Source organism: Muntiacus reevesi, chromosome 2 (assembly GCF_963930625.1).
Source record: "Muntiacus reevesi chromosome 2, mMunRee1.1, whole genome shotgun sequence".
Classification (NCBI taxonomy): domain Eukaryota; kingdom Metazoa; phylum Chordata; class Mammalia; order Artiodactyla; family Cervidae; genus Muntiacus; species Muntiacus reevesi.
Genome location: NC_089250.1, coordinates 52,664,739 through 52,679,729, shown reverse-complemented (window position 1 = coordinate 52,679,729; position 14,991 = coordinate 52,664,739). Strand labels below are relative to the sequence as shown.

At 61.2% G+C, this 14,991-nt stretch overlaps 1 protein-coding gene across 1 annotated transcript; it reads right to left on the bottom strand.

Moving 5' to 3' along the window:
* Positions 1-5,571: 5,571 nt before the first annotated feature.
* EEF1A2 (eukaryotic translation elongation factor 1 alpha 2) lies at positions 5,572-13,420 on the bottom strand. Its single transcript, XM_065921632.1, has 8 exons — positions 13,275-13,420; positions 11,726-11,946; positions 10,021-10,200; positions 9,273-9,569; positions 8,755-8,905; positions 7,481-7,737; positions 6,639-6,873; positions 5,572-5,980 (listed from the first exon to the last, which is right to left on the bottom strand). Exons 2-8 carry the CDS (start codon positions 11,867-11,869, stop codon positions 5,853-5,855), a joined length of 1,392 nt encoding a protein of 463 aa, XP_065777704.1. The 5' UTR covers positions 11,870-11,946; positions 13,275-13,420; the 3' UTR covers positions 5,572-5,852.
* Positions 13,421-14,991: the final 1,571 nt, after the last annotated feature.

Here is a 14,991-nt window from a genome sequence, read left to right as displayed (position 1 = left end):
CTGTTGCACGGCTCTTGTCTGTAACTGGGCACAGTGCTGGACCTCTCTGCCCCTCAGTTTCCCACCCTGTACACGGCGAGTAATCAGAGTAAGCACACCATAGGATTGTTATGACTGTGCACAGAGTTAAGGTTTGCAAAGCACTAGAACAATGCCTGGCATGAGTAAGTGTTATATAAGCTTTAAAGTAAAACTAAGTGAATCGATTCCAGGGCTGGCTCTGCAAATTTGCTTTTCCAGTGTGTGCCACCTTCCGCAACATGGGGACGAGGACCCTGGGTGTTGGGAGACACACTGGGAAGAACAGCATGAGAGGATGGCAGAGGCACAGAGCGTCCCAGGAGCCCCAGCCCCACCCCAGCAGGGGCAGCCGCAGCCTTCCGAGAGAGAGAGCTGAGGTCTGCGGGAGCCCCATCCAGCCCAGACTCCAGCCCTTCTGGTGCGTGGAGCACCCTTCCAGGCCTTGCCTACTCTGCAGAACAAGAGGTCTGCTCAGAGGCCAGAGATGGACGAGGAAACTCATGAGCTCCAACACGGGATGCAGAAACATGGTCGCATCCCCTCCCCACCCTGGTTCTGTCCTCCGCCTCCCCATTTGCTCAACTTGACCGCCCCACCACACCCCCACCTTCTAGGCAGCTGAGCCCTGGACCCCAGGATGTCAGCCAGCTAGACAGACCTAGCTCCAAACAGCAGCTGGCAACATTCTTGCCACCAGAACCCTGGGTGGGCTCTCTGGCCCAGGGAGCTGGCCCTTCAGGCACTCCGAGTTGGCATGAGCCCAGCCACAGCCCAGTGTCCCCCAGAGTTGCCAGGATCCCTGATGAGATGGTTTTCAGAGGCTGGGGCCATTTCGCCAAGCCTCTTCAGAGAGGCAATCCAGAAACTGTGATCTGGTCTCTGCCCCGCTGACCCTTCCAGGCCCACCCACTCTGCCAGGGCAGACCCCAGACAGGCAGAGCCTGGACACTGTCACCTCCCCCAACCCTGCCTCAGGCCCCGATCTGCACACAGTCCAGACCCTGATCTTGGTGTGAGCTGACTGGACCTCTGTGCTGCCCAGGTTCCCAGCCACAAGCCCACATCTGAGTGACCCCCTGGCCTTCCTCTACCTCCTCCCCAGCCGACTTCCACAGAGAGACACCAAAAAGCAGCAGCTCCTCCAGACACAAAGCTCCATTCCTCCATGACACACCCAGACCCACCCCAGCAGAATTGGGAGCAGCCAGTCCAGCCACTTGGCTGGTTTCTCCCTGCATGGCTGCAGGGCCGGGAAAATTGCCCAGCACTGCTGCCATCCAGCCACCCACGGGCGCCCCCAGGAGCTCAGACCTGATTCCAGGCAGCCAGCCAGCAGTGCAGGTAGAGCCAAGATACAGCCTGTGCAGGTGTACATGCACATTTATGTACATGTGTGTGCACACACATGCATGCTCCCTCAAGCATGCACAAGGTGCACACCTGCACACACCCCTGCACACACGCCAGCTCCCGTGGGCTCCAGGACAGCCCACCTCGTTCCCCTCACATCCCACACAGCTACACACAGGCCCACAAGCTCCAAAACCAGGTCACATTCGCACACGTGTGCACAGCTGGGTACACATACCGGTACACACTACACATTCATGCAGTCTGGCACAACCACGGCCCCACTCAGAGACATATCAGGGCACCCAGGAGGAGACACGCCCACAGTCATCCCCGGGGACAGTCTGAGGCTACTCCCAGGACTGTCACCACCAGGGTCACCCACATCCTTGGGGGAGAGAGGGAAGGTGCTTCCTGCCTTGAGGGGAGGCATTGGGACCCCTGGGGAGATGAGGGCAGGAGATAGATCAGATTCGGCCAGCTCAGCAGGACCCTGCCGCCCCAAGGACTCATGAATTTTTCAGAGGCATCCAAAGTGCCGACTGAAGCTGCCAGTCTGGTCCTGGTGGTTCCTGCTTTCAATTATTCACCAGCCCAGCAGAGGGCGGGAGACCAGACCCAGGCCCCAGCTTCAGGGACCACTCACCAAGCCCAGGCTGCAGGCACCAGCCCCATGGCCAGCAGGAAGGCCGCTGTCTGAGTCCCCACATTGTCCGGGGAAGCCTGGGTATCTAGGCCAGGTGTGAGAGCTGGTCTGTGTCCTGTCCTTGGGCCCCAGCCCTCAGGCTGTACCACTACCCCCATTCCAGTATGCACAGTCTTGGCTGTGTTGCCCACCCCGTCCACCCACCCCTTGTCCAACCACCCACCACCTCTGAAGCTGACGCCCCGCCCCACCGACCCAGTGGACTCTGCCCCCTCCTAGGCTCCCCTGCCCCAAACTGCAGAGGGAAAGGGCCCACCTACCATCGAAACAAAGGAAGGGCCCTCCATCTCACCCTGCGGCCTCAGCCTGAACTCGGATGGCTGCACCAGGAACTGGACAGCAGAGAAGGCAGGTGCGGAGGCGGCCGCATGATGCCCGCAAGCGCCTGACCTTAGGGGGTCGTCCACCCACTGCCTGCTTTCACCTGGCTCCCATCGGGTGGAGAGGGCAGCAACCTGACCCTTGCCAGCTGCACTGCTGCCCAGATTAAAGGTTCTCAAAATTCCATCCAGACACCCCAGGGCCCAAGAATCCTTCAGAAGGCCCTCAGGGTTAAACTATTTACTCAGTAACACCACTGCTTGTCTTTGTCCCTCAGGCCCACCTCCTGCAGTGAGTGGGGTTTTCAGAGGCACGTGCTGTGTGAGGACTGCACCATGTGACCCTGAGTTTTAAATATTCCTGCTTTCATCTCCGGTGCACTGAGCCCCTGGCTGTGACCTCAGCAGCATCCGACCCTGTGAGGGTCTGAGAACTGACGCCCAGGGTGATGCAGGTGTCAGCCGTCTCACCCAGCAGCCTCTCCTCGCTGCCGGTCCCCGGGTGTGGCCAGTGCCTCCCCCTGAAGCCCCTTCCGTTGAGTGGAACAGCCCCAAGATCCAGGCCCCTGCCTACCCCAGCTCTGCAGGGTGCTGACCCACCCCCAAGGTCAGCCGGAAAGTCCTGGGAGATGTGCTGCATGTGCTGCCCTCACGTGGACACTTGGAAGTACTGCATGTTTGGATCAGGGAGGTCTGGATTTCTCCTCCTCCGCCTCTCCGCCCCTAACCAGGAGCAGGGCATCAGGGATGCAGAGAGGCATAGGACCCTGCCAGGAATCATACGAGGAGCTGGCACCTTCCTGGGCCTACCTTAATCTCTGCATCCCCAAGGGAGCCCAAGGCACTGAAACCCTCCGAGAAACCCCACCCTCCACCATGGCAGGGATCCCCGACTGGCTCAGATTCTGTGGGAATGGGATACTGCTTCCACCTCTGTCCTCAAGCCATCCTGAGAGCCCACCAGCCTGGAGCGATATGTGTCCCCATTCCAGAAACACTCACCTGGGGGGCGAGCAGTGTGGCCCAAGGACAGCCCTCTGGGGAGCAGGACAGGCTTATAGCCCCCAGCCTTGGCATCTGAATGACCAGAATTTGTAACAGCCACTGGGACCAGAAGGTGATGGTCTCCACAGGGACCACGCTCGGCGACTTCCTTTGACCCCAGGCAGGGGCTGGTTTCATTCTTAGCCTGTCTCGAGCTGGTAGGTTTTTCCTGCTTGACCCCAATTCTAACTGGGCCAAGTGTGTCAGGACACTTCCTGGGACAGAGAGCCCGTGGGGTCAGCCCAGGCTGGCCTGAGGGACGGGCCACATCTCAGCAGAGTGGCAGGAGGCATCCACTTTCCTCTGGTAGGGCCTCCAGGTAAAACACACCATCAAGTTTGAATCTCAGGTGAGCAACAAATATTTTTTCGATGTAAATAGTGTATAGGACATATTCATGTTAAAAATTATCCACTGTTTCTCTGAAACCCATATTTGACTAGGGGAGCTGTGTCTGTGGGTTCCCTTGGTGGCTCAGATGGTAAAGAATCTGCTTGCAATACAGGAGACCCAGGTTTGATCCCTGGGTTGGGAAGATCCCCTGCAGGAGGAAGTGGCTACCCACTCCAGTATTCTTGCCTGGAGAATCCCATGGACAGAGGAGCCTGGTGGGCTACAGTCCATGGGGTCGCAGAGTCAGACGCGACTGAGCAACTAACTCTCTCCTTACTCTCTGTGTCTGAATTTGCCTACTCAGGCTGCCTTCTTTGGAGGCCTCTGGGGGTCAGCCCAGATGGTTCCCAGGAGGTCTGAAGGCCGCCAGCACAGAAAAGTGGGTCCCCATGCAGCCTGACTAACCTGGTCATCCTTTTTCTGGTCCTACTCTCCCTTCATGCCGCTCCGGGGACCAAGCCCCACTTTGGGACTTGGCAAGGAGACACCACAGCCCCTCTGTAGACCCCCATGAACTCCATGCACCGCTCTGTCCCACTGGCCCCTCGCTGGGCTGAATAATTCCCATCCCCACCCGGGGTGGTGGGCTGGATAAGCTCCCAGAGTTCAGGAGCCTCAGGCCTCAGGCCCTGGAACCTGTGACATGACAAGTGAGAAGAAAGCATTTTGCAGAGGTGACTAAAGTAAGGATCTTGAGCTGAGATGATCATGGATGATCCGGGAGTGGGGAGGGTCTTCAGTGCGCTTCCTTATAAGCGGGAGGCAGAGGAGGTTTGACTCAGAGAAGAGGAGGTCATGTGACCATGGTGACAGAGGCTGGGGGGATGTGGCCATGGGCCAAGGAACTTCAGCAGCCCCCAGAGGCTTCTAGAGGCCGGACTCTCCCCTTGATCCTCTGGAGCAAGCAGGCCCACGCTGGGTCTTGTCCCAGGGGTATTGGACTGTGAGAGAGTCCACGTCTGTGGTTTTAAGCTGCCAGCTTGGGGCCCATTTGTTGCTGCGGCCCCAGGGGACTCCTACACTGGGGGACCCTATGGCCCTGCTCACCCTGGAAGGGACAACCCGCAGCCCAGTTCCACTGCAAACGTGCAAGTGTGCACTGCGCCCGTGGTGGGGGATCGGCTCAGCCCTCCTGAACTCTGTAGGCAGTGCCAACACCCCCTGGGGCTGGGGGCTGCTTTCTGGGGCAGGGCTGGCTGGGAGGGGAGTGATCCTGCCATTCCTCCCCCCTCCCCCCTCACTGACCACAGTCAGGGCTTGCTCTGGGGTTTCTGGGGCCACAGTTCCTGGATGTTTTATGAGCCCCACTGAGGAGCAGGGTGGATGTGGCACAAGTGACTGGCTTGTGGGCATGGGGTGTAAGAGCAGACTTCTAAGAGCTTGAAAACCCAGGAAAAGAACGAGTGTGTGACAATCACTCGTGCAGGAATCTTCTGCTCATCCCGTTCTCAGAGACACCCCCCCAAAATATTCATCCCCCTTCTGTCGATCCGAAGTGACCCATTCTTTGTCCTGGATGCCCCCATTGGGGGCCAAAGCCCCCTCACCAGCTGGACTCCGAATTCAGCGACCCACCGCCCACCTGGTTAGTGTGGGTGGACGCCTGGGCACATAGCCAGCAGGGGTGATGGCCGCCGGGGTGGACGGGGTGGCAGCTTGGTGGGGGGCCAGGAGGGGTCCTAAGGAGCGCCCTCACACAGTGCAGGTCGCCCACCCCCCAGCAGCAGACGCACACGATTCTGGGGTCGCTCAGTTTATTGGTAAAACGGGCACTGAGCGTGACAAAGGCTGGACGCGGAAGCCGGGGCGGCGGGAACGCTTTTCCTCTTAAAGAACTTCCACTGGACCTTGATGGCGAGCATCCAGTCGCTGACGGAGAGCCTCTTACAAGCGGAGGTGCAGACATGCGCCTGGCGGGGGGGCGGGGCGCCGGGGCCGCGCCGGGGACGGGGCCGGGGGTGGGGGCGGGGGCGGGGCGCGGCGCCGCCGGGGAGGGTCGCGCCGCGGGCGCCCGCGCTTCACTTGCCCGCCTTCTGCGCCTTCTGCGCCGACTTGGTGACCTTGCCGGCGCCGCCGCTCTTCTTCTCCACGTTCTTGATGACGCCCACGGCCACTGTCTGCCGCATGTCGCGCACGGCGAAGCGGCCTGCGGGGAGGGAGCGTGAGGCGCAGGCCCGGATGCAGCGCGCAGGCGCACTGGCGCCGGCAGCATCCTCCACCAGACCCTGGCCCTGGGGCGGGACCCTGGCGCGGAGCTCTCTGAGCCTGTTTGACTGTTTCCGGAGTGAAGGCAGGGGGCAGTGAGGTGCTAGACTCCCTTCTCCTTAGATGGCAGGAGTAACACATATGGGACTCTGTCAAGGCGTCGTTGTGGGAATTAAATGGCATGTAAACAGTCCTTAGAGCAGCCTGGTGCAGAATACAGTTCACCCTTTAAGGTATTCTGACGGTGGCCAGCAACCTTGCACAGGCAGCTCTCCGATATAGATCTGTGGGTCATCCCTGGGGTATCGGTGGGGCAGGCCAGCTGGAGGCCGGCGGTCAGTCCTCACTCTGCCAAGCTGTGGACCTTGAGTAAGTCCCCTAGGGGACTTCATCTGCAGAGGGGGATACTATCCCCCGCCCACCCAGTGGGGCCACCTATGCTCTGTGAGATAAAGACCAAGGTTTGGTCTCCTCTAAGCTCTAAGCCGCAGCAGGAAAGTCCAGGACCTTCCGTCCACCCCATCCCCACAGCAGCTCTCTGCCCTTGGCCTAGACTGGCTGCCACCTGATGGCTGCCCCTCCCCCATCACCCAGCTCACCGAGAGGCGGGTACTGGGAGAAGCTCTCCACACACATGGGCTTTCCCGGGACCATCTCCACAATGGCTGCATCACCGGACTTCAGGGACTTGGGGTTGTCCTCCAACTTCTTGCCGGAGCGTCGGTCAATCTTCTCCTTCAGCTCAGCAAACTTGCAGGCGATGTGGGCTGTGTGGCAGTCAATGACTGGTGAGTAGCCAGCGCTGATCTGCCCAGGGTGGTTCAGAATGATGACCTGTGGGCAGAGGTACACAAGGCCATCAGGCATGCCCAGGTGGGTACCGGGGGAGGGCCTTGAGCTGGAGGAGGCTCTGCCCACCCCAGGTCCCTGGGGCCCAGATGCTGTCCATGGAGGAAGGTCAGGATAGGGAGAATCGAGGCTCCCAGACCTGAACCCCAAGGTCCTCTTTGAGCATCTGAAAGGCCACAAGAGATAAACAATGACAAGGGCATAGTTTGAAAGGGCAGCACCAGAGCAGAGGCCAGGGCATGACAACACTACACCTCAATTATCATATTTCAGCTATATCTCAATAAAGCCAATTAAAAAATCCTACTCACCTACAGAGGTCACCAAAGAGGGCACAGTAAGCATGTAGAGAACAAAGTACCACAGGCCTGTTCCCAGCAGTAAACTGAAAACAGCCTTTTCAGGACCAGAGCAGGGATTCAGTGAGGCTGGGAGCACCCTGCCCACTCTTCCTGCCTACAACCCCGCCAGTCCTTGGGGACCTGCTCTGCAAAGTGAGGATCTCGGTCTTCCCTGGCACCCAGCAGCCCCCTCGATGAGGACAGCCCTGGTACTGCCTGGAGTGGGCCCCGCTGGCCACCGGGCTGCCCACCTGGGACGTGAACTGGGCGGCTTCCTGGGGTGGGTCAGACTTGCTGTCCCCACACACGTTGCCCCGACGGATGTCCTTGACTGACACGTTCTTCACGTTGAAGCCGACATTGTCCCCGGGCAGGGCCTCGCTCAGAGCCTCGTGGTGCATCTCCACCGACTTCACCTCCGTGGTGATGTTCACGGGCGCGAAGGTCACCACCATGCCAGGCCGCAGGATCCCTGTCTCCACTCGGCCCACGGGGACGGTGCCAATGCCTGGGCCGAGAGGAAAGGGGCCGTGAGGGCAGGCTGGGGCCAGGGGTGCCCTGTCCTCCCTAGCAGGCAGGGAGTGGCCATGTGGTGGGAGGGAGGGGATGGGACACCTGGGCAAGGCGGACGCTGGGACCTACACAGAGGTGGAGACCTTTCTCCTGCCCCATCTGGAGAAAAAGGGCCTGAGGAAGCAAGTTCCCAGAACAAGGGAACACAGGCACTGAGAGGCCCCATCTACCCCCAGGGGCAAGTGTCCCAAGGGGAGGCACCACAAGGCCCTCCTTGTGAGACAGCAGCACTAAGCGGGCTGTGGACCAGCCCCCCGGGGTGGCCCACCCGGCACTGGTGCTGCCATCTCAGGGGTGAGTCCCAAAGGGGCATGGTGCCCTTCTCAGGATCTGCTTACACTGTGTGGCCAAACAGTGGGGGTGTGATGCCCCCCCCCCCAAGACAGGGGGCAGGGGGCTCGAGCCTGGCTTCCCTGGCTGTGGCAGAGGCTCCTGTGGCATTAAGGAGGCTGATGGCTATGCTCTGTGCTGGGTGAGCGTGATACTCCACCTGCACCCAGGTCCTCAACATCTCTGGCCACAGCCTCCTGGCTGGGAGTCCCCCACTATGGCCCCCTGTGGGCCTCACGCTTGTTTATGGGTCTGCATCATTGCGTGACCAGGTCTTCTCATTCCTAGAGTGGATAGTGTCTCTTGCAAGTCAGGGATCTCAAGGTGGAGGGTGATAAATGACTCTCCCTGTGCCACTGGTGCTGGCATAGGGCTGGGCACTTGTCTGGAGGGAGGAAGACCCCGGCAGTCTTGGGATAGATGGATGAACAGATAGATGGATGGATGGAGATAGGTGGATGGGTGGTCCCCCAGAAAGTGTGCAGCATGGTGGGAGAGGCAGAAATAACTGGCCCTGGATGCTCATGGTCTGGGGGCGGTTTTCAGGAGGGGGTCTGAGGGCAGAGCTGGCCAGGTGGGCAGGAGCACTGCAGCGGGCAGTGGCCATGGAGCCCTCACTCACCACCAATCTTGTACACGTCCTGCAGCGGCAGACGCAGGGGCTTGTCTGTGGGGCGTGTGGGGGGCAGGATAGTGTCCAGGGCCTCCAGGAGGGACACGCCACTGGCATTCCCTTCCTTCCTCTCCACTTTCCAGCCCTTGAACCAGGGCATCTGGGCAGGAAGAAGAAGGCACCGTCATGGCACCCACCTCCCCCCACCCCATGCACCCCACAGGCCCAGGCAGATAAGCCTGGGCCTCAGTGGCCATTGCCCCCACAGTGTCAATCTGGGGGTGTCCCTGGCCAAAGAAGGGGCTGCAGTGGCTTTGGCCAGTCTCCTGGGGAAACTGAGCTGAGGGCAGAGTGCCCGTACCCAAGGAGGCTGTGGTTCCCACCAGCACAACACCCACAGAGGGCTAGTACCACAGTCACAGGACTGAGAGCAGCCTGGGGACAGCTCCCTGACCCCCCACTGGCCATCTGTGCTCACCCTGACCCAGGGCCCTTGGGGAGCAGCCCCACCACTGCAGGGTGCTTACGTTGGGTGAGGGCTCCAGCATGTTGTCCCCGTGCCAGCCTGAGATGGGCACGAAGGGCACGGTGGCCGGGTTGTAGCCAATCTTCTTGATGTAGGCGCTGACCTCCTTGACAATTTCATCATAGCGCTTCTCGCTGTAGGCGGGTTCCGTGGAGTCCATCTTGTTCACCCCCACGATGAGTTGCTTCACGCCCAGCGTGTAGGCCAGCAGCGCGTGCTCCCGGGTCTGCCCATTCTTGGAGATGCCTGCCTCGAACTCACCCACTCCTGCGGCTACGATCAGCACGGCGCAGTCCGCCTGTCCATAAGGTCAGGCAGAGTGAGCTCGGGCCCCTCAGGGCAGTGGACAGGGGCCTGGGCAGTCGCCTGGGGATGGAATCTGGGGGTCTCACCCTTAGAGGCAGTGTGTGTCTGTGTGAATGCCCTGGCAATGTTAAATTATCTGGGGGGGGGGGTGCATTTCTGTCTACATTCAGTGTCCCCATCCTGGCCTTTGTGTCCACTCGTCTGTGAAGTCGGCCCTGACAGTGGCCAGCTGTCCTTATAGGCACTCTTGCCTGGCTGAGATGCTGGGGCGCTTACTCAATTCTTTGAGGGGTGAGTGGTGACAAAGGTGAGGGGTCTCATGCCCTGGTGAGGAAGCAGAGGAAACCCAACCACCACTCACCAATTCCAGGGCCCCCAGGGTCTCCTAAATGGTGCCCTTGCCCCACCTCCAGATCCCCCCCCACCCCCAAAGCCCCGCCCACCTGGGATGTGCCTGTGATCATGTTCTTGATGAAATCGCGGTGGCCTGGGGCATCGATGATGGTGATGTAGTATTTGGTGGTCTCAAATTTCCAGAGGGAGATGTCGATGGTGATGCCGCGCTCCCGCTCTGCCTTCAGCTTGTCTAGTACCCAGGCATACTTGAAGGAGCCCTTCCCCATCTGGGGGGGGAGGGGGGCGTGGCTCAGGACGGACCCAGACCCAACGGCCTGGTCACGGGTCCGCCTGGGCCGTGGGAGCAGCATGTCACAGCGGAGAGGGCCCTCGCTCCTGTCGGGACCGGGGACTCTGGACCCAGCTCTGGAACCAGGGACACCCAGACCTCGTCCCTGCCTGCCCAGACCAGCCTCCTGCAGTCACAACGGGCGCCATCTGAGCATCCACCAGCAGGGGGCGCAAGGGCCTGGGAGCCGCCCTGGGAGAGAAGCTGCGGGCGGTTTCAAGCCCTCCCCCGGCTGAGGGCTCCCCTTTATCTGAAGCCAGGGTCTCCCCTCCCCCAGATAGATCTCTGTGTCAGCCGACGACACCACTGGGTTTCACACTGTCCAACCAAAAAAACCCGTCTGTGATTTTTTTTTTTTTAAGAAAGAAAGAAATCAGATGAGGTCGCAAGGAAGGGCCTGGCTTTCCAGCTCTTTCTACAGATAAAGCTCCCCAGTGGCTCCGAGGCTCCTCCCCCCCACCCCCGCCTCACCTGAGCAGGGGAAGCAAAGCCGGGCCACCCTCTGCCAACACCTGCCCCGCGTGCAGAGCGAGACCCCCAGGCTTAGGGCCAGGGCTGTAGTCAGGACTGTGTGTTCACTGTCCAGCTAGGCAAAACCCCCTGCCAGGGCTGCGCAAGGACCAAACTCTGCCCTCCAGGGAGGCTTCGCAGACAGACACCCTGCAAACACCCTCAGCACCCCCCCCCTTCCAGGTACCAGCCCGGCAGGAAAAGAAAGACACAGCTTTGGGGCCCAAGAGCACCCCCACCCACTCTGAGAAAAGGGTTCAGCCCAGGCCAGCAACCGCCCCCTCCTGAGCCCTGGCACCAGTCATCCAGGTGAGACCCTTGACAGCTTCCCCAGACAGGGGGCTTCTCCCAGAGCTCAGGGGTGAAGGTAGGGGGCACAGAGAACAGACCCCTACTTCATAGACACCTCCCACCCATGGGTCTCAGAACTCAAGAGGATCAGCCTCCAGAAATAGGGGTTCAGCCATCAGGGCCCCTTATAAAAGGGTGCCACCCTGGATGAGTGGCCTGCCCCAGCCCAGCACGAGAAAATGGAGCTGATGGGCTGGGTGCCCATCAATTGGCTATTAATAGCCACTCTGAGCCCTGGCCTTGCCCTGGGACAAGCGAGGACAGCGCCACCCTCAGACCCAGACTCAGCCCTGGGGCTACAGGAACCCAACTGTGGGGCTCAGAGACAGTGACCAGTACTGGGAGAAGTGCGCCTCCCCCTTGCCCCGGGGCAGGTCCCTCAGGTTGGTCCACCTCCTCCACAGGCACCTCCTCAGAGAGAGGTGCCCCTGCTCCCCTGCCCCCTGCCTCTCCCATCTGGATGCTCTGACACACACATCCTCTTGCCCTGGAGGAGATCATCTGAGCTTCATACCCCAGGGTCAGGGAAGTGCCAGTTGGGCTGCCACATGGAACCCCAGCCTCACGGTGGAGGCGAAATGGGGAGCTCCCCCAGGGCTCACCTCGGCAGCCTCCTTCTCAAACTTCTCGATGGTCCTCTTGTCGATGCCCCCGCATTTGTAGATGAGGTGGCCAGTCGTAGTGGACTTGCCCGAGTCCACGTGGCCGATGACCACTATGTTGATGTGGGTCTTCTCCTTGCCCATTCTGCCTGGGGCGTGGGGAGGGGCTGGCACGACCTGGGGTGCTCTGGCTCAGGATGAGGGGATGCTGAGCAGTGAGTCTGTGGGTTGAGGCAGGGGCACAGGTGATGGGGGGCCTCTGGGAGTAGCCCAGCAGACACTGCCCTGCCCAGGTTGGGATCACACCCTGCCCCACAGAACAAGACCCTGAGGCTATAGCCAGGTCTCTGCATTTAGCTGAGCGGAGCCCAGGGGCAAGCCCAAAGGGCCAACAGCTGGAAATGTCTGAGTGTCGTGGCTACAACCACCCCCCCAACCCCCCGCCGCCTTGAGAGAGGTTATCCCCCCTCTGGAGAGACGGAGAAACACCAGGCTGGTGAGCCCCATGACCAGTCAGGAGCCTGTTGATGAGTCACCCTGCCCAGCTCTCCAATGCCCTGTCCCCAGTGTTTGCTCCCCCACCCACGGTCTTGGGCTGGGACACTGCTCCCAGTCCCAGCACCCCCCCACCCCCTGCCGAGCTGTCACAGTGGAGAGATGGTCAGGGCTTCCCACTCCCCTCCTCGAGCAGCGACGGCGCCATCTTCCTCTCATCCCTGCCCGGCAGGCTGGCACAGGGAGACAGGCTGGCCCAGACCTCAGGCAGGGTGATGCAGTGCCCAGATCAGGGGCCCAGAATAGCTCAGGCCCTCCCCAGATCTGGACAGGGGGCAGACAGTAGGGCAGGGAGGTGGGGGTCCCTGCTCTGTCCAGAGGGTGAATCTGGCCCTAGCAGCCAAGCTCAGCAAATGACAGACAGATGCCCTCAGCCTGCTGGGGGCAGGGGGCCTTCCCCTCCCCCTCCCCTCTAATCACAGAGTCGCAGCCCCTGCTCCATCCTGGAGGTCAATGGGGAAACCTAGGTAGCCCAGGAGGTGACAGGCAGCTGGGGGAGGGAAAGCTGGAGAAAAAGGTGCACCCTAGGGTGCGGATACCAAGTGGACATCGCCAGCGCGGGTGGGGGCGGGGTGGCAAGGACCCTTCAGGTCTGACCTCCTGCCGCTCTCCCGCTACATGGCGGGTACCCACAGCGCCCACCCTCACCAACCCCCAGCGCTGACGACCCTTCCTCAATCCGGCAGGGCCCTAGGCGGTCCCAAGGTCACGGCTGCAGGTCGATCGCCACTGTCCAGGAGACTCGTCCCCGCCTCAGCCGCCGCGTAAACAAGCGATACCACGGTGCCCCCACCCCACGCAGGGCCGCCCCGGGGACTGACCCCGGTGCCGGTGCGGGCGTGCTGGGCGGGCGGCAGATCTCCGCAGGGAGGACCGCAGCCTCGCCAGAAGCCGGGACGGGCCCGTCTATGCCCCCAGGACTGGTCCCCGGGGAAGGGGCCCTCTGCGGAAAGCTGGGGGCGGGAATAGGGACCCGGAGGCCCAGCGTCCTTACCCAGAGCCGAGGTCTCAGCCAGAGGGACTGGCGACTCCGGCGCCGGCGGTTTTATCTCTCCAGGAGGGGGGTCCACCTATCGCCCGAGCAGGCGCAGTGCACCGCGCCCCTGCAGTACGGCAATGCGGTACCGGCGCGGGCGGGGCCGGGGGCGGGGACGCGAGGGATGCAGGGTCCTCGGGCGCGCGCGAGCGCGACAGGGACGCGAGAGGAGGATGCGGCGAGGGAGCGAGCTACAAAGGCGGAGACGAGACGCACCCAAAGGGAGCGCAAGCAGCGAGGGAAAAACAGGCGGAGGCGGCGGAGAACCGCGACGAGACGAGACGGGGAAAGGGAGGCAAAAAAAGAGGGAGGGCGGAGATGGAGAGAGGGACCAGGAGAGAAAGAGCTGGAGGCAGAAGACAGATAAAGCCAGCCTGAAACGCAGGCTCAGGCCCGCAGGGAGAGAGGATGGGTGCGTCAAGCACAAGACAGGAAGACATTCGAATCATAAGAGGAGGTCCCAGGGACGGGCCCAGTCCTCAGGAACCCGGCAGGCAGGGGCAGGGTGGGAGCACAACAGGTCGAGGGTGGTTGTTGAGGCTGGGGTCTGGGCGGCTGTAGCGTCTGCCCCTTGGTTTACAATGGACCTGTGTTCTGAGGTGTCTCCCCAGGGTGGCCTAAGGGGTGCAGGCCCTCCTGATGGGACTCTAGAATCTGGGCCCTGTCCCCACATGTCTGCCACAGAGGTGTGCCCCAGCAGGCCCCCAAAGCCTGACTTCTCCCTGTTGGGCCCCGTGGTTCCCTGTGACCTTGGAACTGTGGCCTCCAGGGTCCCCTCAGCTTGGCCAAGTGGCGTAAGGCTCCACCACCAGATTCTGAGGCCCCGGGAAAGAACTGTTCTCCACCCTGGACCCCTCTGTGTGGAGGGTACACTTGAAGTCTGCCCCCCGAGCCCACTGAGACCTTCAAGGGCTGCCCTGGTCTGCATACATGGGCAGGGTTCCTAAGGACGCAGAGCTGACATAAAAACAAGGCTCCCAAAGAGAGTTCTGGGCCGTGTCCCTGGCAGGGTCAGAGTGCCAGGCCGCAGGGGAGTGGGGTGGTCACAGGCAATGACCAGAATGGGTTTCAGGGAGGGGGAGGGGTCAGTGAAGACCACAGTCACGGCCCCTTCTAGGGACCCCCGACCTTGTCAGTTTACCCATGATTATGCCTCCCCAGGGTCATCTCTCCCATCTCCCTCACATCCTGAGGATACTCAGGTTAGGGCTGGGTCTGGGAGAAGGTCAGGCAGGGTCTCAGAAACATGTGGTGGGAGCAGAGGCCCAGGGCTCAGCACCTTATGATGGGGCAGTGGCCACGAGGAGCCCCCAGCAATGGGACCCCCGGCAGGCCAGGAAGTAGAGATGGGCTGGGGGCCAAGCAGGTCTCCCTTGCCCTCGGTGAAGATTTCTCCGGGGGGCGGGGGAAGGGCCCTTCTACCATACTGTCCCTGTGTCCTCGGGTAGGCAATAGTTGGCAAGTGACCCGGCACTTCCTCGCGCTGCTGATTCCATCAAACAGGAGCCAGGAATTAAAAATAAACGCCTGCAGGGAAAGCGCAGCCCAGCCTGCCCAGCTGAGCTGGTCTCTAGGCTTAAGGTGTCCCATCCTGCTGAAGGTTAGGCAGCATCTGGGAGACTTTGTGACTGGCCAAGGCTGGGATGGGACAGGCAGGAGGCCCATGTCCCTGTGG